Genomic DNA, 23973 nt, shown 5'->3' with positions numbered 1-23973 from the left:
ATTACAGTTTCCTTACATGACAACCTTAAAGACCTGGCTGTATTAACCAATGCCATGTGTATGCATCTGTGTGGCATTTCTAAACATTAGCTTGTGAAGAAGAAAATTGCATATTTTGGGTTAGTGTTAAGCTCTCAGTTTTACTCTGTATAGGTGCAAGATTTTCCCTGCAGCCATGCATGCTCTCTCTTAACCTTGTTGCTTCCTCGTGGCGTGTACTAATATTGCATGCTTCCGAAAAGAGACTCGCCTTTGGCATGCTGCCGGCTGTCCTTGCCTGCATCACTGAGGGGGGCAGCAGGGTGTTCATATGTGAAGATTCCACTCACTCCCTACAATGGCAACCAGCCACTCCACTGCACCCTGCACATAATCACTCCTGGCCTGCTTTGTGATTGTCTGAAAATGTGATTTTGATGCACTAAACAGTTTGTGGCTGTCATCAGTCATTAGCGTCCTTGTTGCAGCTGGTCAGAAGTGCCAACTCGACAGATAACAACGCAGGCATGTTTTGTAGAGGACAAAGTTATATATGGGCGTTTGACCCTGAAGCTGAGCACCAATTTCAAGCTGGACTCGCATAACAGTCAGTCATTTTATCTACGAAAATCAGGGTAGAGTGTTTTGTTTTTGTTTGTTTGTTTGTTTGTTTGTAGTCCTTATGTGCAAATCTAAGAATATATTTCAAGTGAATTCTTGTGAGAAGAACAACATGAGCTTTCAAGGAAGTCCAATACACAGCTGTTAGTCAAGAAATAAATCAGGAAAGAGAAGGACCTATTTTCTTTAAAGGTCTCCCTACGTTAACATTTACCATGAAGGTGGGTCTGCTCAGTGATCTTCTACTAACTGGTTCCACCCTTTCTGCTTCACCTCCAGCGCAGAGGTTGTAGAATTCACCAGCCCAGTGGCTTTTGATCCCTCTGCCTTGTAATCAATGACTTCCCCCACTGTTAAGTACTCCGGTTATTGATGTCTCCTCGCTGGCTGCACTGGGACTGCAGCCAAGGAATGTGACTCTTCTCTTCCATGGTGCCTTCTCCTTGTCTGCTATTGGTTGAGCTTGTGATATCACAGCCCTCCCTGCACATTTAAGTTTTAAGATCTCATTCCTAGATCAAGTGACACCTTGTCTGGTCCTGCCAAATATAGCTAGCGTCACGGAGCACACAAAAAACCAAAGGGGGGAAAGATGGTTTGCTCTGCAATGCCATTTATAAAATTTGACAAATACAGTTTTGTTCAAAGTGTATATAAAAGATGGATGTAGCCAACATGATGTCACCTAGGGGTTTCTAGACTGTGCATTTTGAAGCCTCAACATCAGTGTTTTGGTCTCCACTGTGTTACTTTTTTGAAGAGCAGCTGAATTACTAAGTTATCGTATAAGACCTGTAAGCCTGGTAAATGGTAAATAGACTGCACTTCATACAAAAACTTTTTTCTATGCTTAAGTTCTTTCTAGTTAATGTTCACACACACGCATTCACCAACGTTCTCATTAGTAAAAGGGTGGTTGTGACTCATGTAGAGCAGATACTCTACTAATCGGAAGGTTGGTGGTTTGATGCATGCCAAATATCCATGGGCAAGATACTAACCCCGAGTGTGAGCAGATAGAAAGTGTAGAAAAGGGGCTTGTATGAATGGCTAAATGAGGTGCTCAAGTAAGAACCAGATCGTTTACCATTTAGTAGATGACCAGCCACCTGACCCTACTTATTAGATGTATTCACAGACTGTGTGGATGCACTGCACAGACATTATTAATTCGAATTATTGCTAAGTTGTCATGGTACTGGGTCGTGTGACCCAGTGTTCTGAGTTTCTTGATGTTTTGTTATTCATTTGAGTCAAGTTCATTTCAGTTTATCTAGTTACATTCTGTCATGCCTAGGTTACAGTTTTAGTTCATGATTTATCAAGCTTCCTTTTTGTCTCATCCCTGTGTTAAGTTTCCCGCATCGGCTGGTCATGTTAAGTCTACGTGTGTTTATCTGTCATGTTTCATGTCCAAGTTTTCTTTGTTTGTCAAGTTCGAGTCATGTCTGTGTCTTGTTATGTCATAAACTTCCATTAAAATGCCCCAAAGGGCACCGACATCCCATATCAGCACACCTAACCTATCACATCTGTCAGTCAAAGCTACCAGGCCCTGTGTGACAGGTGTCACTAAAATATAGAGCACAAGCATGCTGTGAACTAGTAGTTATTGTGTGAATGCTGTTCCTGTTTCTCTTTATTGTGTGGATGCTGTAGGCGTCCACACGATTTTCACCATTCAAATTTCACAATATTCTGCTACTTCAGCTCATTCCTGCTATATATTTTTGTACTTTTAACTATTATACTTTTTAAAATATTAAGCTTTTTATGAATTTTTTTGTCCCATTGAAATGAATGGACCACATTATCAGTGTGGTCATTGACTTTGCTTGCTGGGGTGAGCTGTGTTTTAGCTCAGTGAAATGAGCAGCCTTTTTCAGAGCAGGAGGCCCAGATTCAAATCCCGCTTATGGCAACATTTTTTTCAGTTAACTTTTTTAACTCCTTTCAACACAAATTTCAGCTTCTTCACCCCTTTTCAGCAGAATTTTCAGTTTTTTCACCACTTTTCAGCAAAAATTCCAGATTCTTCTATACTTCTTTACCCCTTTTCAGTAGAAAGGTTTGCTTCTTCACCTCTTTTCACCAGAATATTCAGCTTCTTGGCCTGTTTTCAGTGGAATTTTCAGTTTTTTCACCTCTTTTTAGCAGAAAGTTCAGCTTTTTCACCTGTTTTCACCACGAATTTCAGTTTCTTTACCTCTTTTCAGCAGTATTTTCAGTTTCTTCACCAGTGTTCAGCACAAGTTTTTGTTTCTTCATCTCTTTTCAGCAGAATTTTCAGCTTTTTCACCTCCTTTCAGTTACCTGAGAACCAGTGAGATGAGTAGTTACCTTGGGACCAGGAGGCTGCGTTCAAACCCTACTCATGGCAGCATTTCTTTTCAGCAGACAGTTTAACTTTTTCACGTCTTTTCAGTACATATTTCAGCTTCTTCACCCCCTTTCAGCAGCATTTTTGGCTTTTCACCTCTTTTCATCACAATTTTCAGTTTCTTTACCTCTTTTCAGCAGAAATTCCTGCTTCATCAGCTGTTTTCAGCAGATTCACACTGCATTTTCGCAGGAAATGCAACTCTTCTAGTTAAAATTGTAACTGTGCTCAGTTCAGGCAAATTTAAGTCATGGGTTTACACAGATTAATGCAAAACGGTGGCTTCCTGTAAGGTATGGGGCCAATCCACATTTATTCTACTTTGCTGTAGAAAGCAAGAGTCTTTTCTCATTAAAGCTGGTGTGTGTTTTGTTTTAGTGAACATACTATTTCCATGTGTGCAGTTAGGTGTTGTGAGGCAAGAACACAAAGAATTTCAGGATGTCGTGGTTGCACTGACTGAGACGTTTTCCTGGTGAGAATATTGGGTAATTTAAATAAGCGGCACATTTTCATGCAACCTTGCTCTAAAGGCTGCATGAAGCACTGTCACTTGTGCTTTATAACTCTCGCTGCTGCACACAGACAACATGTAGATACCAGTTGTCGCTATCGTATAATCAGCTAGAACTTGCAAAATTACTCATGGATGACTCTATCAGCAACCACTTCAGTTCTCTGACTTCACTGCTGCTCTGTTTATGGTGTGTATTGCATGTGACAGGGCTCCTCCCCAGACCGGAGCCTCAGAGCTGGAGGTCATCTCCCAGCAGGTAGAGGACGACAACCAGTGTGTGGCCCCCGTCCAGCTGGTCAGCTTCACCTACAGAGATTTGCCTTTGGCGGCACTGGACATATCCCTCGCTGGATCCCAGCTCATATCTAACCCAGATGAAGAGGATAGCAGAGAGGGGTGAGTCCCATCATTTGTTTGCTTGGCAGCTTGTGGTACCCCTTGGAGTGATTATATAACTAATAAGCACTTGTAACAAATAAAAGCAGCACAATGAGGTCAGCTTGTGATTTGTGTCTCAAACTTTGTGCATTTTGAGACAATTGGAAACAAACCAGTGGCACGATTGCACATGGAAATTTTCTATAATTAATTTGTGTACTAAAAAGTCCCAAGATGTAATTATGTATTGATTGATGTTCTGGATATTTGCCTCCACAATTAGGAAGATACTAGAGATATGGTGACTGAGTCATTGTGTCTGCTTTTTGCGTGTTAGTGCCACATTCATAAGTAAGGCAGAATTGCAATTACTGCAATCTATAATCTACCCTGGCGGGGGAGAAGCTCTGCCATCACTCTCTCCATTGCTCGTTATTGCACATTGTAATTACACCTGGCATATTGAATCATTCCGCATTTTATATTGGAGTCCGAGAGTGGGGGATATTTGGCACTGAATTTATTAGTGTCACTGTGTTAAATGGACAATGTCTCCACTGATCTGTTCATTTCAGCTCAATGACACAGCGATTTCTCTCACCAGACAGGCTTCTGTTCACAATGTTGATTTCTGGCAGGAAAAAAAAAAGAGCACCATAGCTGTCCTGAGCTGTCAGAGCCCTGGTTCTCTCCATGAAGCCTGCTTGTCCTGCGTTTGTGTTGTTTGCTTATCACCATATCGCCGTTTGGCCCAGTGTTCTCAGGATAGGACACACCCCTCCTTGAGCACCCCTGTAGCGAGTGTCCATGGCTTTCCACTCAGGACGCGTGACTCACAACCCTTTTGGCATGCTGCAATGCTGGCATCCATGCAGAAAAAGAAGACGAAGAGCATAAGGTTAATTGGAGCATCCATTTTTTTATTTTTTTTGGGGGGGGGGTGCCATCCAAGCCCTGGTGTGTCAGATGAAAATATCCCGCTGGACTTTGCCTGATATGGCCTTGTCCAGGATGATGGCTCTGCGGGATGAAGGGCGAGAACAGATGGGTCCTGTCCCGAACACCCGCTCTGTTATCGTACCTCATATTTTTCTCGCTCACTTGCTCACAAAATGAACAGAAAACAAGTGCATAGCAAAGCCACGGCAAAAGGGCAGGATCTGGCAGCCCAGCAAAATGATCATCACAGCAGGCAGTCTCAAAGGACACCATATGAAGCCCTGGTGCCCCAGAGATTTAGCATTGTGCTATGAAAAACTCATGCGGTGTCAAGATGTGACTGTGGAGGATTTATGAAATCACCAGTGTAAATATGATTTGTGATGAAAAGTAAGTGGGTATTTAAAGCTGATTGAAGAAACCCCCTCTTTGTTTTTGGCGAGATTTGGAAGCACTCAGCACACTGATGAAACTATTAAGCAATCTCTCACCCATGAGAGCGTCACGCTGTGTTCGATGACCTTTTGTAGATTGGAATTCCTGATTTTCAGGTCACTGGAATTCCAGCCACATACCTGTCATTACTTTCACGAGTGCATTTGTCATTGTCGCTCTCGGTGACAGCTCCAGCGTCACAGGTTATAGCTACCTTTATGAATCAAGTGTGTAGCATCCAAGGAATGACACAGCGGTGGCCACAGGACTTTAAATCAGTCAATGCCAGCCTTCAATCAGGAGTGATGACTTGATCAAGCTATTATTATCTATAATTGCATTGGCCTGTAAATACATTTTCTCTTGTTTATTGGAATGTGCTCTTGTGAAAACTCTTCTACTAGGCATGTAATTGGCTAAATTTAGCTCTCTGTAAGTGATAGTTTACGGGACAGTAAACCTGCTTTGGTCGTGTTTTGGTTTGCAGTTATTTTTTGCTTCTGTGTTGGTGATTAGAAATCCTTTTCTTTTTTCTAGCTATCATCACTTACTTTCACTCACTAACTTTGGTTGTTGTTTTTTTCTTTTTTTTTGGTTTCTTTCTTTTTTTATTCCTGTGAAAAGTGAGCAGAAAAACAGCATACCAGAGATGCACATTTAGTCCTCAATAACAGCTTCTCATGGCTCTTTATCAGGAGATGTGGGCGACTACGTAGGAGGTGGATGTTCTTGTGGACTACCAGGGGCACACACAGTACTTGCAGATTCGGTGCAGTGGTGAGCAGGGAGGAATTATTAATAGATTTTTGGCTGCTCACTTTTCCCCAAAACTTGCTGTAATGTCCATATTCAGGGCAGTGCAACTAGCCATCCACCTTTGGTGACTTAAATATGGCCCCTTATCTTTTTATATTAAATAATAATAGTTTTTTTGTTGTTGTTGTTGTTGTTGTTTTTAATATAAACACACTAACTACCCAGTTGTAGCAACCTAATCAACCTTGTGGCATTTAATGTGTAACAGGGCTAATGAAAATGACCAGACCAGCCAGTTGTTTGTGTGCATCTAAAGCACATACCTACTGACTGTTAAAATATTGTAGTACTTGAATTATTTGCAAACCTGGAAGCTGTACAGAAAAAAAATAGCAGCGCGGTGAAGTGGGCATCTGTTCAGTCACAGGTTACTCTATTTCTTCAACACAAAAAATCTGTTTTGAAGCTGTGAAACCATCACTATCCCTCTAAAAAAAAAAACTCTCAGAACTCTGTCGGCCAAGAAAAAATTATGACTGGTTTAAGCAATGGTACAGTAGCAAGGTGGCATATTTAGTTTTACTTTACTCCTTGAGCCTAATGACCTTTAATACTAGGTGGAGTCTGATGCAACAACAGTGTATACACACAAAAGCCAATTGTACACTGTTTCCCACACATAAAGGAAGAATGTAGACTGTGTGGACCTCACAACACATGTTCTTTAGAATCAAGCAAGTACACTGAGGTGGGGTTGAAAATCAAGCTCAGAGCTTGCATGTATTGTTATAATAAATACCTGTTGTTTCTAAACACACCTATTTATACTAATATGTACAATTTACCATTCACAAAGTTTATTACAGATCATTTAGTTCATGCTCAGTTTTATTGGGTGTGTTATTATCATTGGAAATTGGTGGTGTAAATAGCTGTGAGGCTGCATATTGGCTTTCTTTCCTTGTGTGAGCTGACGCGCCTCTTTGTCTCTTGTTTGCTATTCGACTGCTGCCCATGTTTGTGTCTGCTGGGGTCCTCTTTAGTTTTTTCTTCAGATTTTTTTCTTCTGTTTGTTATTGAGATCACTAAATACATATTTCCAGTTGTTTTTCTCTTTTCTGCTTTGCTAACAAGTGTTTTAGAGTCCCATTTGGGACTTCTTTGCTGTTTTCTTTAGCTGTTATGGCTGTTATTCAAAAGCTATTTTGCAAACAGAAATTCTTTGTGGAAGTAACAATAAGGGAGTGCCTGCATCTGTTCATGCGTAAAGGTTGGACCAAAAATCAGGCTTGTGGACATGCACACTGAGATTTATAAAAGGACAATATATATGCCCCAGATTACTGATATGCTTTTTTACAAAAAGAAAAGAATGTATCTGCACAATTCTGTCAGTCCAAACGCACTTTTAGATGTGTATCTACAAAGAGTTTTATGCTTCTTTCCCTTAAAGAGTGTCTGCCTGGCCTCAGCCTTTAAACCCTGAGCTGTACATCCTAAGCTTGTCCTGTCTTATCATCCCCAGATCAGCCTGCTGTCCACAGCAGTAGTAACATATGCCACTGATTTCCAGGGGCCAGACTAGGAGGTGTGAAGCACTGCAGCAATGACAGATGGTTCATATGGGTTAACCTGCCATTTTGAGCGGAGAAGAGAGGCGGAGAGGAGAAATGGAGCACACGACTTTCCTCCGCACTTTAATTCTCCAAGCTGCCAGCTGCAGATCATGCTAGATGATTCTGTTTGATGAGTGCCATTTCTCTGTGTGTTGTGTGGAATTAGCCCCGTGCCATGTTGCATGGAAATGTTAGACATTAGATAAGGAAAAATTGTGCCCAGGCACCTGGACTAATTGCACTTGCTAACAAAATCTTTATTTACTGCCTGAATTAAAGCTCTCCACCCTCTTTCTCCCCATGAAAATGCATTAATATAGCAGCATGTCAAACTGCACATTATTAAAAAAAAGCCCAGGGTTGAAGTGCTCAAGGTTGAAATAAGATGTAATAATTAAAAAAAATCCAGACTGTAGAATATAGCTATGAAGTACACTGCCAGAGTCTAGTGTGAAGCTTGGCAGCAGCAATATGTCATGGGGCTTTGGCACCAGAGCCATACTGTACCTGTTCTTTGTTGATGGATGTCTGAAAAGAGAACAGGATTTCTCTTTTTTTTCTCTTCCCTCTGACTCTATTTCAAACACACACAGTAACAGTCCTCTCTATCAAATTGGCTCTCTTGCCTGGCACCATGTGCGACACAATAGATGACATTTGAGTGCAGGGTTTGAGGGTTTGTTAATATTCACAGACATGCAAAGTGTGAGATTGCTTTTTAGGCTGAGAGCGAGAGAGATCAAGTGTCCTGGTGAAAAACCATTTATCAGGGACAGCTTGTCTGCTGCTCTGCACATGGAGCCCCATCCATCTCCATTTGCTTGGTATCTGTGGCCCATTTCTCTGGCTGGGACTATTGCCGAGCCCCTTCTGCTAGGCTGTACCATGGAGTGAAGTGATGATAGCTGATTGCTTTCCGAAACCAGTGGAAATATCTGGTTATACTGAGAAGCTGCATGGATTTTCCCAAAGAAGGTTAGAAGGATGCAGGTGGCACACCAGACACACATGCTAGGTCCTTAACTGTACTTATTGACACATGCAAAAAGAAGCAGACCAATAATATTTTTCGGACAGTATCAGTTCATCAGTCATAAAATGATTTTTACACAACATAATGCAGGAAAAAAAATGCTTGAGGTGATGCAGAAGTAGTGTCATGCTCAAGTCAGAGGGGTTCGAACCACTCAGTCATGATGTATTAGTTACAGTACATCATGCATAACCATTTGCCACTTTTTAGGTACACTCATTAAATTGCTTGTTGTTGCAAGAATCTAATTAGTCAATAATATGTCAGCAACTCAATACATGTAGGCATGTAGACATGCTTGGGATGACCTGCTCAATGAGGACAAAAGATAAAAACTTCGATGATGGCATAGTTGTTGGGGCCGAATGGGGGCTGAGTATTTCACTGCTGAGCTACTAGGATGTTATCACAAAACCACAGAGTTTACAGAGAATGATAAAGAAAAAATATCCAGTGAGCCACAGTTCTCTGGATGAAAGTGCCATGTTGATGACAGAAGTCAGAGCAAAATGACCAGACTGCTCTGGGTTAATAGGAAGCCAATAGTAACTAGTCGTTACAACCAAGGTATGCAGAAGAGGATCTCTGAATGCAGAATCCTGCCTTGTATTAGCTGTTTAACCTTGTGATGGTGGTGTAATGTTTTGAGGGATACTTTCTTGGCACACCTTGGGCTCCTTAATATCAGCTGAGCATCATTTAAATCCCACAGCCTACCCGAGTGTTGTTGCTGACTACAGTGTACCCATCGTCTGATGACTTCTTCCAGGAGGACAATGATTCATGTCCTAAAGCTCAAATCATCTCAATCTGGTTTCTTGAACATGATGCGATTACCGTGTTCGGACGGCCTCCACAGTCACCAGATCTCAATCCAATAGAGTACCTTTGTGACATTGTGAAATGAGAGATATCTCATACCAACATATCTGCAGTGTCTGTGTGATGCTATCATGCCAACATAGAGCAAAATCATCACGGGATGTTTCCAGCATCTGGTTGAATCTATGCCACAAGTAATAAAAAGTCAAACTTGCTACTAGGTATTTGTTATAAAATATGAAGTACAAAGAATTTATTATATGATGTATACATATGATAATTTTTACATTCTTAAAATAATTATCTGTATTGGTCTATTAGTAGTATATGATTCAATAATAAACCCATATTTTTTAAAAATCTTGAATAAATCTTTTTACCTTGGTTTTTACCTTGTAAGATATTACTAGCAGCACTTAAGGTGATTTGCTGCTTAGCTGGTTTCTTCTTTCAGGGTTTCTTTCCTTCTTTTGGTTCTAATAAGACATGACTTGATGACTCATCGGGCATTTTACAGGTTGTAAGTAGGCATTTGATTTCATATTCAATAAATCTGGGCAGTGCTTTCTCAGGAAACTGAAGTTCTCAAGTATGAAAAAAAAAATCAGTGTTCTGTATCGTATCTATTATGAAATGCCTCTTTAAGTGTAAAAAAGTAAGCTAAGAGATAGGTGTAAAGCAGAGTGCTTGAAGAGCCTGAATGAGATTAAGTCTTCTCAGTGCTGCTGTGGAGTAGCCTGCAGGCGCACACGGTTGTGGTCCATTTTCCCCTGTCCGATCCTGCTGAGTTCAGCAGATTGGTGCGAATTGGTTCAAGTTTATAGAGGAGGAACCACAGGGCTATATAGTTATTTGAGCAGGGCGAGAGAAATTGAGAGGAGACAGACAATCTGAGTCAAGCAGCACTTCAAAAATGTCTTGCTGTCAGATAGATCCACACGATGTCTGCAACTTAAACCAGAACATAGGATATCAACATAACCACTTAGATGAAAGTATCCATACAGCTGTATGTGCAATGCACATGTGTAAGCACAAAGATGTTAGGATGCAGAATCCAGTTATCAACAAATCCATCCCTCCATCCATCTTATTCAATTCAGGCTCATGGGTGGGCTGGTAACTATCCAAGCTATCGTTGAGCGAGAAGCAGGGCACGACTAGGACAGGTTTACAGTCTGATGCAGGGCTGATAATTTACAAATCATTTTAACAGTTGAAACTCATTATTGGACGTCACGGTGGGGCAGTGGTTAGCACTTTTGTCTCACAAGAAGAAGGCCCTAGGTTTGAATCCACCATCTGGAGTTTGTGTGTTCTCCCCATGTCTACACAGGTTCTCCTTGGGTACTCTGGTTTCCTCACAAGACCAAATTAGGGGATCCACCTTTTGTTAGGATAATTTGTAAACCACTACACTTCAGAGCTTAACCTTCCCCAGTGTTTATTTATTGAGAAAGCAGAGAGGGTGACATCTTTCTCTGTCAGTTTATCTGCTCTTTTTGTAACTAATTGAGGTGTGGATGTAAAAAAAAAGAAAACAAAGAGTTATTTGTCTGTCTCTTTGTTACCATGGTGGCCCTAGTGGGTTAAAGAAAGGTCAATGAAGGTATGTGACTGACCTGTTACCAATTAACCTAATTAGCCATGAGACTTTCTACTGTTAAATGTTTTATAGCCTTGAAGGCAAAATAATTTTGTCTCAGATTCAACATTTAATATCTGTGTGTACTATTTTCAATGAAATATAGATGATTTTGATGATTTGTAAGTCATTTAATTCATAGACACACATCCCAGAAGCTTTATAAAATTAATCTAAGGAGCAAATACTGCATCTGTTTGGTTAAACTCATGTTCTGTGCTCGTAACCTGAAACCAGTGGTCACATTCATTCATTCTGAATGGCCACTAGGCAGTGATCTGGGTCTTGGCCTGGTATTGAATGGACACTTTATGTATTTTAGACCTAAATCATAATTAATGGTGAATTTATGGCAAATGTCACCGCTCTGCACCCTGGTGTCCTTATTTTATTTTCACTGAATAGCCAGTCAAGAGTTTCAGAAGGTAATTTACAAGACAGCATCAAGAGCAACTGTATATTAGTGCTTAATGTTTGCAGTTGTTTATTGCTTCCCTTTATGAGTGTGTGCGTGTGTGTGCTGTAATCAATTAATCAATACCTTTGAGGAGCTCATAGTCACTCATTCCTTCTGGATAAATTTTCCCATTTGCAGCCTCCCCCCTTCTCTCCTACCCTACAAACTTATACACACAAATAAAGCACCACTTCCCTTATTTAATTACCATCTAACTTGTACCTGATGAGTTTACGCTGTATTTTATCTTGTCTCAATTACTGGAGACAGTATAATAAAAGACATGCTCCTAGCATCCTCATCTCAGTGAGAGTTACTTAGCTGGGGATGGAGCCAAAACGCTGTCCCATCTGTGTGAATGGGCCCCAGCAGAGCAACCAGACACTTTCATCAGTGCCAGTCATTCTGCTTAACGTCTTTGTCTACTTTGTTGCTACTATAGTGGCCATTCTGCAGCCAGCATCATGTACAGCATTGATCGATCTTATGATCTAATCCCCTTTTTCGCCGCTGCTGCCGGACTCCCTTCGATCTTTTGCCGCTGCAGCCACTGGTACATTGATGTCTTTATAAACCTGTCCACAGTTCATGCTACCCCGCATCTTTATTTCTTTAATTTCCTCTGTACACAGTGTCCCTTAAAGTATACACATGATGTTTCCCTGTGCACATACAAGGCACTTCTTTTTTTTAGATTTGTCATACTTGCATGTTTCAGATCATCAAACTGATTTTAATTTTAGACAAAGAAAACCCAAGTAAAGACAAAATAGTTTTTAAATGATGATTTAAAAACTTAACTGCTCCTTTGTTTAAAAAAAGAAAAAAAGAGTAAATGCTCTCCCTTGTTAAATCATTAACTACCATTAGTAATAAGGGTGGGAGTGGGGGGGAGGAGGAAAGGGTTACAAAGCCATTTTTAGGGCTTTGGGACTCCAGCAAGGAAACCTGGAACAGTGGTTGATAGTGAACCTTCCCAGGGGTGGCCAGCCTACCAAAGTTACTTAATAATTCTCAACTCAATAATGACTCATTTGGGTCACAAAAAAACCCAGGACAACATCTGAAGAACTGCAAGCCTCGCCTCTGTTAAGGTCAGAGTTGATGATTCAATAATAAGAAAGAGACTGGGCAAAAATGGCATTGATGGGAGAGCGCCAAGGAGAAAACCACTGCTGAGCAAAAAGAAAACAGAGACTCGTCTCACATTTGCCCAAAAAAACAAAAACATCTTGATGATAAAATTGAACTTTATCAGGTTTGAGACTTGTTACATCTCGATTAAAACTAATATAGTATTTCATAAACGGAACATCATACCAGCAGTCCAGCATGGTGGTGATAGTGTGATGGTCTGGGGCTGCTTTGCTGTTTCAGGACCTGGACAACTTGAAACCATAAATTCTGCTCTCTACCATAAAACCCTGAAAGAGAATGTCCGGCCACCAGGGGCTGAAGGGAAAAAAAGAAATGAAACAAAATAAAGCTTTTGGAGACTTAAATCTGATTGAGATGCTTTGCCATCATCCTATATTGGCCCCCAAAACACTCAAAAACGCTCCAAAGTGGCTAAATTCAAACAATTCTGCAAGAAAGAGTTGGACAAAATTCTTCCACAGTGATCTGAAAGACTTATTGCCAGTTATAACAAATGCTTGATTGCAGTTCTTGCTGCTAAGGGTGGCACAACCAGTTATTAGGTTTAGGGGGCATTTTTCCCCCTAATATATAAAATTACCATTTAAAAACTGTATTTTCTATTTACTTGGGTTATGAAGCATTAAAACTCGCTTAACGAGCAGAAACTTTTAAGTGTGACAAATACGTACACAACTAAAAAAAGAGGATGTGGCCAATTCTTTTTCTTATTATATGCGTGCATGAGAAATCCTTGAGGTATTACTCATTTGGTCTGAACCTGACTTGACCCCGCAAGAAAGTGAGGTGATTTTCTTCCTTGGCTTGCTCCATCACTGAAGCCTCACTTCCTCATAAATACTTCAGGTTCTCAGTGTTCAAGGTTTAAAGCGATTTCCCTAAAATTAAGTTTCTGAGCTTGGGCTAATCCATCACTGCCATTTACTCTGCTTCCAGACAGGGTTTTTCTTTACAGGTTTATTAAATTAATACCTTTTCTGCCTGGCTTGTGGGAAAGGTCTGAATGAATTATGATTCCACACAGTATGAGTTAAATCATGCTTTTCAAACATGAAGATAAGTGAGGTGTCTCTCTTGGCGTGTGTGTTGCTCATTCTATCTCACTCTATCTAACTAATGGTGCACAAATGTCCTGTGACTGTGTGCGAGGCACATCATTAGGTAAATCTTTCTCTTTTTTTTTCTTGGCTCTTCTCCACTGGCAGATGGGGTTTGACATTGTTCCCTGGGAACGGATTGGTGCTGGGGAAAGTCTCCGAGGTATTTGCTAATGATACCGTTATGCTGAACTACCTCTTTGTCACCTCAGGTGTTGAGCTACTAATCTGTTAGTATTGGCTGGTACAGAGGGTTGTTGCAGAGGGCCGAGAGCCACTGGGAGAGCAGTGGCACAGTGTGGCCAAGCTCCAGCCCCTCTGCTGACCTTGGTGAAGGATAGAAAGGATATGAAGCTGTGCTACACCAGAGCTGTAACTGCAAAACTGCAGCACTGCTCAGGATCGCCTCTTTCTTCCCACTTTCAAAGACAACCGTGTACTACTACAAAAGCCATTTCTGAAATGGAAGCATCAGGGAAATGAAAAAACAAAAGGTCTAAGAAACAACAGCAGTCAGTCATACAGGCTGCAAATAAGTCACCATTACAGCTAATTTATGTATATAATTGATTCTGAAGGTAAAAATAGATATGAACAATGCTGCTGTTCTTGTCTGCAAAAAAATCTATCTATAGGACTGATGGCCAAAATTACAAAAAGGACCTAAAAATGAGAAAAATCCTTGAACTAAATTTGTATCTTTCTCTGTTCTCGTTTTCATTCTTCCTGTTCCAACTGCCCCTCCTTCCTTTCTGGCTCTCTCTCTGATTCTCTTTTGGATGAATCCCAATGCCTTTGAACCGGCTGCACCCCGCTTTCTCTCTCTCAGTGTCTGCCTCCTTCATTCTGAGCTCAAGCAAAGGAAAGAGTAGAATAAATTGCATCCTCTCTTCTCCTCTGACAGACATTGCCCGTAGCTTTACTCCTATGGGGGACAGGTAACAACAGATAGTGGTTATTTTCAAAGGACAGCACTGCCTTTCTCAGTGATGCTTGTGAAAAAAGATGGCAACCCTCGTGTGTGCGCATACACACTTTCCTGTTTAGAGTACCTCTGGTTAGCGTGCCTGGTTGGATGCATGACTGTACACGCATTGGAAAAGCCCTGTGTGGCTCCTGCAAATGTATCAATATTTACCGCCCATAACTCCCTACGCATCTCAACAGGTCAGTTTCTGATTGGAAAAACTTGAAATGGAGCTCAAGGGTGGATTTAAGGCAAGTGTGACACTTATCTTCAGCCACAATGTACCTGTGCAAAGAAGAAGCACACTAGGGACACTCCAGACTAATGGAGTGTTCATATATCACCGTGGAGATGGCTGTATAAGGCACCAGTGGGAATAATAGCATGTAAAGTGCATCAAAGCCGGGATCGGGCAGTCCAACTAATACAAGCTTTGCCTCTACTTCACTCTCAAACGCGCAGGCAGGTATGAGAGGAGAAACAATTCTTGTGCTGAGAACAAAACAAAGTTGAAGAAATTGTCATTTAGTTAAGAAAACATCTGCGTCATGCGTGTATATGTGTCATGTGTGTGTATATGCATCCTCCAAATGGTGCAAGTGCAGCCCCACTGTTGTACCAGGAGAGCTACATTATTGAACCAGTCAGTCATACAGAGCTCAAACACGAGGGAACCAAGAAGTTAACTTTCAGCCAGGCTCTTAACAAAAAAAGTCAACAAGCTAGACAGTTTCCTGAAAGAAAGTTTTGCCTTCTCAAGCAGTGAAAAGCAGAGACAAGAATTTCAATTTAAACTTGAGTGACCTTTCACCTCCTTTCTTGGTGCTCTGATGTTTTAGCACTAAATATATCTTTACTGTCTACAATTAGTGACTGGTATTGATTTAACTACACTGCTTAATGATGGCAGAAAAAAACAGACCTTAAAAACTGAAGGAAAGGTTGCAGAAAAAGCCAGAAAGAGAAGTTTTAAGAGGAACTGAGGGAAAGGACACCCTTTAATTCATACTTACGATTTCTTCATACTAATATATCATTTCAGTCCTAGCGAACTGTGTATTTATAATTCACATTCACTTTTTAAAATTCTTAAATCTAAGACTGTAAATTCGTTCATTCATTTCTTGCATTTTTTATGGCGTACATGAGGAATAGTGCCCTCTGCTGAAAAACATTTTAGGAGAATGCTGAACTGAGAAGGTTGAATACACTACAAATTTGCTCAATTTTGATGTTCCGTGTGTTTTATTGATTCGACCTTGAGTGTTCCCGTCAGATCTGAGTTCTGTTCAGCGAGACTCACGGCGTGTCTTCTCTGCCTTTCTGTGTCTCACACCGCCTTGCTCCCCCTCCACTCAGGTCAAACTGGCTGAAGCCATGCTGTGGACGAAGGGCAGCGCTGTGGCAGGTCTGTCTGCTGTCGGCAGGCTTCAACTGCTTCCTAGTGGCCTGTGTCATTCTGGTGGTGGTGCTGCTGCTGCTGGAGCTGCTCATAGACACCAAGCTGTTACAGTGTGAGTGAAAAATGAGGGGAAAATGTGGCTGGGATTTTTTTTTAAAAAACTGGATACACCCTCATTTGCATAAAATGAATCATCAATGAAAATCATTGTGACGTAAATGTGAATTTAAGCAATCCTTGTCAAAACTACAATGATAATATATATTTATTAGTATTTTTTAAATCGTATAATATATTATTTTATAAGTAAAGAACTTTGACTAGAATACATTTCAGGCAAGTTTTTGTTTTTGCAAAGAAACTAAATCACTGCTAACCTCATCTCGTAAATCTACTGTGTAATGAGAGAGTGTCATTTATGATCTGTTCTGGGACCCAAGGCTCTGATCAATCACGGTCTGGGGGGAAAAAAACCTTCCATTAGTATTCCACAGTTAACACTGAATGGCAGGTGCTTGAAATTCCAGTCCGACCCATCTCACCCCAGTATCACCTTTTATCTACATTATCTGGCTCGGTGGAGACATCCTCATCTGTCATGAGCAGAGAGTCGGGAGCGTTGGCCTTTTTGATGTCAGAGGGCTAACACACATGGTCTTACACCAGCAATATCCAAATGCATTCAGGTCTTTACTGTTCCCCCGGGACCGACTCACTGACCAGACAAAAGGAAAGTGAGACAAATGCATGAAGGGAGATAGCGGACAAAGGAATCGAGCAACGCGGAGTCGGCTGCCGGGTGATTGTGGGGAGGACTGGAGGAAGATGAATTGACTGATAGACAGATCACTGAGCACAGCAAACAGAGACAGATGGGGAAGACGTGGGGTGTGACGAGAAGCGCTTCAGCTGACAGCGTAGTGCTGTTTGAGCTTGTCCACAATTAGCCTGATGAATAGAAAGAAGGCGCGTGCATGCACAGTATGCACTGGTTTCATACTTGTCATGATGCCTCATTCTTCAGTTGCGTTTTCCACAGATTTACTGCAACCTGTCAGTGTTATGCAGCATGTACACTGCAGGTTGTTTGTTATATTCCTAACAAAATCCAGCATCAATCTTTAACCACAGCTATCTCCTGATCAGTTTTTTCCTCTCTTTTTTTATTCCCTTTAGTTAATAATGCATTCCAGTTTGCCAGCATCATCCACTGGATCAGCCTGGCCATTCTTTCTGTGTTCTTCACTGAGGTGAGTCTTCCTCCACTCGACGCAAAACAACAGTCTCACTTACAGCTGATGCAGCTGCCTCTTGATTAATGCTACGTTGTGCAGTATGTGTGGGCAAGTGAGTTACACTGGCAGATTCTCATTACAATACTAATAACGCCATGAAATGCCCGATGCCCTCTGTCACGGCATGATTAGATTGTGATTAGTGCAGGTGAACAAGAGCACACCTCCATTTATCGCGCTCATATATAAAAGATTTAAAATCGTGCACACGTACCCTGAATGTGCACGTATAACCACTGCTGTTAAAGCTGGCACGCCCGGTTCCTTCTTAGGTTGTTCGATTGATCTGCGGCATTTGTTTTTAAACTGAACCCTTCGGGCTTTTCTGTGCTGCCAGTTTTAAATAATTTCGAGGCCCCAGGTAAGTTCATTGTATTGTATTGATCACCGTTTCCCTCAGAGCCAGCCGCATTTGTCTTAGTTTCTTAAACTTGACCATCTGAGTGGTAACTTTTGTTTCGCTGGAGTCAACAGAGGGAACCCCTCAGTGTTACTCTGAAGCAGTGGATTCAGCAGTTTGACTGGTTTGTGGAGTTTGTTCAGAATGGCAGAAGATGGAGGTTTGTTTGCTCTCCGCAGTCGCTGCTGTGTCAGCAGAAGGAGATAGTGCGGTGCCTCTAATTTTTGCTCTTGCTGCGTGTGAATACAACTGATGAATTCGCACTGAAAGAATAAAAGAGGGGATGAAATGTCCCGTTTATTATTGACAATGACCACAGACTGCACTCTATCTCTCTCTGTCTCTCTCTCTCTCTCAATTTAGCTGTGATTGTATTCGTCCATCTTGCTCCTTTGTAACTTGCTCACTGTCCCTATCTCTGCCCCCCACCCCCATTCCTACTGTCTCAGACCGTGTTCAGGATCGTGGTGTTGGGGATATGGGATTACATCGAGAACAAAGTAGAGGTAGGCTCCCGTGAGTCCCATTAGTCCTGACTTGGGGCCCTCTTTCACTGCAGTGTCATTCCTTCAATGTCATAGCTCAGACTGGCAACTACATAAGCTCAGAGCAGTATAGCAGTAACCTGGTGTGTGTGTGTGTGTGTGTGTGTGTGTGTGTGTGTGTGTGTGTGTGTGTGTGTGTGTGTGTGTGTGTGTGTACTTTCTCAGGTGTTTGATGGAGCTGTCATCGTACTCTCTCTGGCCCCCATGGTGGCCTCCACAGTGGCCAATGGCCCCAGCAGCCCCTGGGATGCTATCGGTCTCATCGTTACGCTGCGGATCTGGAGGGTTAAGAGGATCATTGACGGTAAGGCTGGGAGGGGCTGGTGTCCCCTACATCCTGTCCTTTACTGTCAGTTAGATAATGCATAGTGCACCCAGTGGTATCAGCCTCTTTAATCTGCAGGTTGTTGGCTCACTTGAGACTTTTATCATTTTTTTATTATTATTTTTACCAGTAATGATAGTAGAAGGACATAATATGCGATAATGGATTCAGTACTTACAGAAAAGCCACTATAGGCAAATAATTTGATCATTTTTTCAGTATTTTCATTTAGAGAGAATAAATAAATCCTTTTTTCATGTTCATGTCCTTTCTTATAGTTTTTCTAAGAGATACTTTTTTTTTTTTTAAAAAACACTTCTGTTTCAAGTCAGCTGTCAGCACCTACACCAACCACTCAAATGATGCTGTGAAATCTAAAGCACTCCAAAAATATTTTCAAATCTTCTCTTAAAACATACAGATCTTTTTACACAAGCTTTGCATGTAGTAGTCCATGTCATCTGTCACCAACTTTGAAAATATGATGGCTTTTATTTACAAGATAAAAATATCTTACTGAGTGTAATATGTCCTTTTCTTCCAGCCTACGTCCTGCAAGTAAAGGTGGAAATGGAGCTGGAGATCCAACAGTATGAGAAGGCCAAGGCTGTGAGGGAGGAACAGCTTGATCGACTCACCCAGATCTGCCAAGAACAGGCCGTATGTGTCCTTATCTCTTCTCTATCCCTCGTGCAACTTTATAGCTGTGTCTGACCAGCAGAGGGCAGCAAAGTGATGTGCACTAAAATAATAAATCTGCACTCAAAAGGACAAAGATGATAAGACAATCGATATGCATAATCTTTTTGCTGCAGTCTGGATATCACATAATCAGCACTATGCAATACCTCAGAGCACTATATGGGGTTGCGGTTCTGTCATTGTTTTAAGTCACATTACCAAAATAAAACAGTGAACATCACTGTGTTCTCCACTTCAATCCAGAAATGAAGACAAAGACTGTTTGTGTTCAAAACACTTGTGTGTCTTATTTTAAAATTCTTCTGTCCTTTTCTCTCATCTCTTTTTCTTTTGTTAGTTTGAAATCAGGCAGCTCAGGGCCCACCTGGCTCAGCAGGACCTGGATCTTGTTGCCGAGCGTGAAGCAGCCATGCAGATCCACCATATGTGGGGTAAACAGAGCAGCAGTTTCCAGGAGGTGGACGGTCTGGCCCCTGGGGCCTCTGAGCATCACAGGCCAAACAAAGTTAGAGAGCCTGGGGGTGCTGCAGGTAACTGTCCAGAATACCCAAGCTCTTTGTATTACAAGTTATCAATGACCTGTGTGCATGGGAAGGAGTCCAGGCTGCGCTTTCCGTGGTAAATCACGTCCATGCTTACACATGGAGAAGGGGGAATTTGTAGACTAAAAGAACCTGGCCAACCTTTGGGCTGGTTAGAAATTTTGAAAGAAATCCCTTCTGACTCAAAAACCTTGAACATTGCTCCGCTCTTCATGGTGGAGTGTTGGGCCATTAATCGTGGCCAACATACACGACACAGTGTCAGTGTCCTGTTTTCAAAAACGTTCAGCTCAGAGTCCACATCAAAATTCTGGTGCCGCACATAGATGGACTATAAACCTTTCACACAGTGACAGGTCATAACTTACAGGACTTAAAAGCAACAAAGCACTGTCAGTACAGGTGATGTCAGGGCTCCAAACACTGAGGCTTTTCCTTTATCAAAGCTATAAATCACAGTGCGATCTATCATACATCTGAGCCACAGTGTTTCTACTCAGACAACCTTTTAACTGGGCCTGAACCTCATATACTCATGTGGTATTGATCATTTGGTGATGGTCCTTTGGGACCTTGGAAAGCACTTAAGAGAAACTGTTTGACTCATTTACTATCTGTGAAACATTTCCACACACCAAAAGTGTTCATTACCATTGAGCTGAAATAATTTGTAAGCTAATATATTAATAGTAATTACTGATTAGTTGTTCAGTGGTAATAATATTTCAACCAAAAAGTATAAAACATTTGCTAAATTCATATTTTGTAATAAAATCATTTTCCTGATTTATGTTTTATGTGATTGTAAGATGATCACCTTTTCAATTTGGACTGTTTTGTCACATAAAACAAGTACTTGAAAGAGTTTATTTTCATTTAAATTAAAGCACTGGTGTCAAACATAAGGCCCGGGGGCCATAATCGGCCCAGCAAAGACTCCAATCCGGCCCCAGTGAACATGTTTTGAAAATGAAAATTCAAAAACCCTGGATTAACGGAGATGTTCGCGCGGCACTGGCGGCACGGAACACCGCCTTTGCCTCCGCGAACACATCGGACTACAAACACGCACATTACCAACTCCGGAAGACGATCAAAGCAGCCAAACGTGAGTACAGGGACAGGGTGGAGCAACAGTTTGACAACCCTCGGAGTATGTGGCAGGGACTAAACACAATCACAGACTTTAGAGGGAAAACCAGCACACCGCAGACCACGGCCTCTCTGTGTGAGGATCTAAACGTATTCTACGCTAGATTCGACACAGCGAACACCATGAGACCGGACAGTGTGCGCACCGCGGATGACGTCAGTGCGCACACTGTGTCTGAGGAGGATGTGCGGAAGTGCTTCAGGAAGGTGAACGCACGCAAAGCTACTGGTCCGGACGGGATTCCCGGCCGCGTCCTCAGGTCATGCGCGGCTCAGCTGGCTGGAGTGTTCACGCACATCTTCAACCTTTCCCTCTCTCTGTCTGTAGTCCCAGCCTGCTTCAAAATGGCCACCATCGTCCCTGTACCCAAATCCTCCACCATCTCCTCATTGAACGACTGGCGACCTGTAGCCCTGACCCCCATCGTAAGCAAATGCTTTGAGAAGCTGGTCAGGGACTTCATCTGCTCTGCACTACCCGACTCACTGGACCCTCTACAGTTTGCATACCGCCACAACAGGTCCACTGATGATGCCATAGCCCTGACACTACACACTGCCCTGTCACACCTGGAGAAGAGAGACACGTATGTGAGGATGCTGTTTGTAGATTACAGCTCAGCATTCAATACCATCGTTCCCTCGAAGCTGGACAGGAAACTGCAGGATCTAGGACTGAGCAGCTCCCTCTGCAGCTGGATCCTTAGCTTCCTGTCTGACAGACGCCAGGTGGTCAGACTGGGCAGCATCACCTCATCCCCCATCACACTGAACACTGGTGCTCCACAGGGGTGTGTACTGAGCCCTCTCCTGTACTCACTCTACACCTACGACTGCACAGCCACTAACAGCTCCAACATCATTGTGAAATTTGCGGACGACACTACAGTGGTGGGTCTTATCACCAACGGTGATGAGACGGCTTACAGGGAGGAGGTCAGCGCCCTGACCCACTGGTGTCAAGACAACCATCTCACCCTCAACGTCGCAAAGACAAAGGAGTTGATAGTGGACTTCCGGAGGTGCAGAGAAGTACACACCCCCATCACCATCAACGGCGCTGCTGTGGAGAGAGTGAGCAGCTTCCGGTTCCTTGGCGTACATCTGGCTGAGGATCTTACGTGGTCAGTACACACAAACAAAACAGTGAAGAAGGCGCAGCAGCGCCTCTTCTTTCTCAGGAGACTGAAAAGATTCGGCATGAGCCCCCGCATCCTCAGGACCTTCTATCACTGTGCCATTGAGAGCATCCTCACTGGATGCATCACCACCTGGTATGGCAACAGCACCGCCTACAACTGCAAAGCTCTCCAGCGAGTAGTGCGGTGCTCTGAACGGATAATTGGAGGTGAGCTTCCCTCCCTCCAAGACATCTACAGGAAGCGGTGCCTGAGGAAAGCGGGGAGGATCATCAAGGACTCCAGTCACCCCAGCCATAAACTGTTCAGACTGCTTCCATCAGGAAGGAGGTTCTGCAGCATCCGGTCCTGTACCAGCAGACTGAGAGACAGCTTTTTCCATCAGGCCATCAGACTGCTGAACACTTCATAGACACCTCAGCTTCACTACTGGAACTTCAACATTATGCACTCCACACTGTATATAAATGCCACTTGTTTTGCACATATTCAACTCTGTATATTTTATATATTTTATTATTATTATTATTATTATTTTTATTTTTTTATTTTTTTATTTGTTTATTTTTTTTACTATTTAATTTGTAAAAATGTGTATACACACACACACACACACACACACACACACACACACACACGTAGGAAAATATTTAGTATACACATCCAGAAATGCATACACTATTATATATTGTACATATATTTATTAGTTTCAGGTTGGCCATTCTTGTATTTTGCTCGTTTGTGTTGTTGTGTTTGCACATCTCTGTTGCTTGTGGGGCTCGCACACAAGAATTTCACTCGCATGTGCTGTGCCAGTGTGCCTGCACATGTGATGTGACAATAAAAAGTGATTTTGATTTGATTTGAAATGTGAAGGAGGGCATAGATTTTGGGCTTTTAACTGTATTTAAGTTTTACACTTTTTCCTACTGATAAAGACCTCCCCCACTGCCATTCATACTACACTACATTAAGTACTAGATGAGCAATAACAATTAAAATAGAGAAAGGTTCCAGCTTTTTCATTATCTGCCAGAGAAATTTCTATATTTTTTAGTGTGTGAACAGTTTGTGTCTACTATGCAGTTCGTCTTGTTTCCACATGCTTAAATAATGTGAGTTGCTGTCATGTGATTCGCTGATTAGATATTTGCGTTTACCAGAAGCTGAACAGTTGGACTCAATAAATTATTGGTTAGTGAGTGTCTAGATTTTATTGTATTCCAAGTCACCAGTCATACACAATTTCAATTATGCAATTTCAAAGTAGTTGAAATTCTTATGATGTAGCTTGATGTTAATAAATTGTCCCTTAATGTCAAGAAAACTATATTCATGATTTTTGGAAATTGAAAAGAAGATGAAGAAAATATTGAATGACAGATCTGTAATAATAAAATTCTATGATGATGTAAAATTTTTAGGCATTGTGATCAATTGCAAATTAACATTGAATGAACAAACAAATAATCTGTAGTCCATGCTTTTAGTTTGGACAACAGATCAGCTTCCACGTTCACTCTGAATTCCATTTTTCCTCTTTTGTCTTTTTAGATCATCATGGTCAAGATGACATGAACAACTATATCAGCCAGTACTACAGTGAGCCAAGCAGTGGTAAGCTTCAGCAGACTCTTTCTTCAATCAAAGTGGCACCACAATATTTCAGGC

At 41.8% G+C, this 23973-nt stretch overlaps 1 protein-coding gene across 2 annotated transcripts in view; it reads left to right on the top strand.

The window, feature by feature from the left end:
* Positions 1–23973, top strand: part of tmem266 (transmembrane protein 266) — a 31332-nt gene that overhangs the window by 5631 nt on the left and 1728 nt on the right. For both annotated transcript variants that reach the window (XM_085282156.1, XM_085282155.1), the window contains 8 exons: positions 3705–3893; positions 16160–16314; positions 17379–17452; positions 18347–18403; positions 18608–18746; positions 19312–19427; positions 19807–19999; positions 23857–23919. In XM_085282156.1, coding sequence (XP_085138282.1) covers positions 3705–3893; positions 16160–16314; positions 17379–17452; positions 18347–18403; positions 18608–18746; positions 19312–19427; positions 19807–19999; positions 23857–23919 — 986 coding nt within the window. The remainder of the gene's footprint in view (positions 1–3704; positions 3894–16159; positions 16315–17378; positions 17453–18346; positions 18404–18607; positions 18747–19311; positions 19428–19806; positions 20000–23856; positions 23920–23973) is intronic.

The sequence above is a fragment of the Mchenga conophoros genome, linkage group LG7, assembly GCF_057382185.1.
Source record: "Mchenga conophoros isolate Kocher_MC1m ecotype Shallow Benthic linkage group LG7, M_conophoros_male_GT1.1, whole genome shotgun sequence".
Classification (NCBI taxonomy): domain Eukaryota; kingdom Metazoa; phylum Chordata; class Actinopteri; order Cichliformes; family Cichlidae; genus Mchenga; species Mchenga conophoros.
This window is presented reverse-complemented; position numbering and strand designations above follow the sequence as displayed.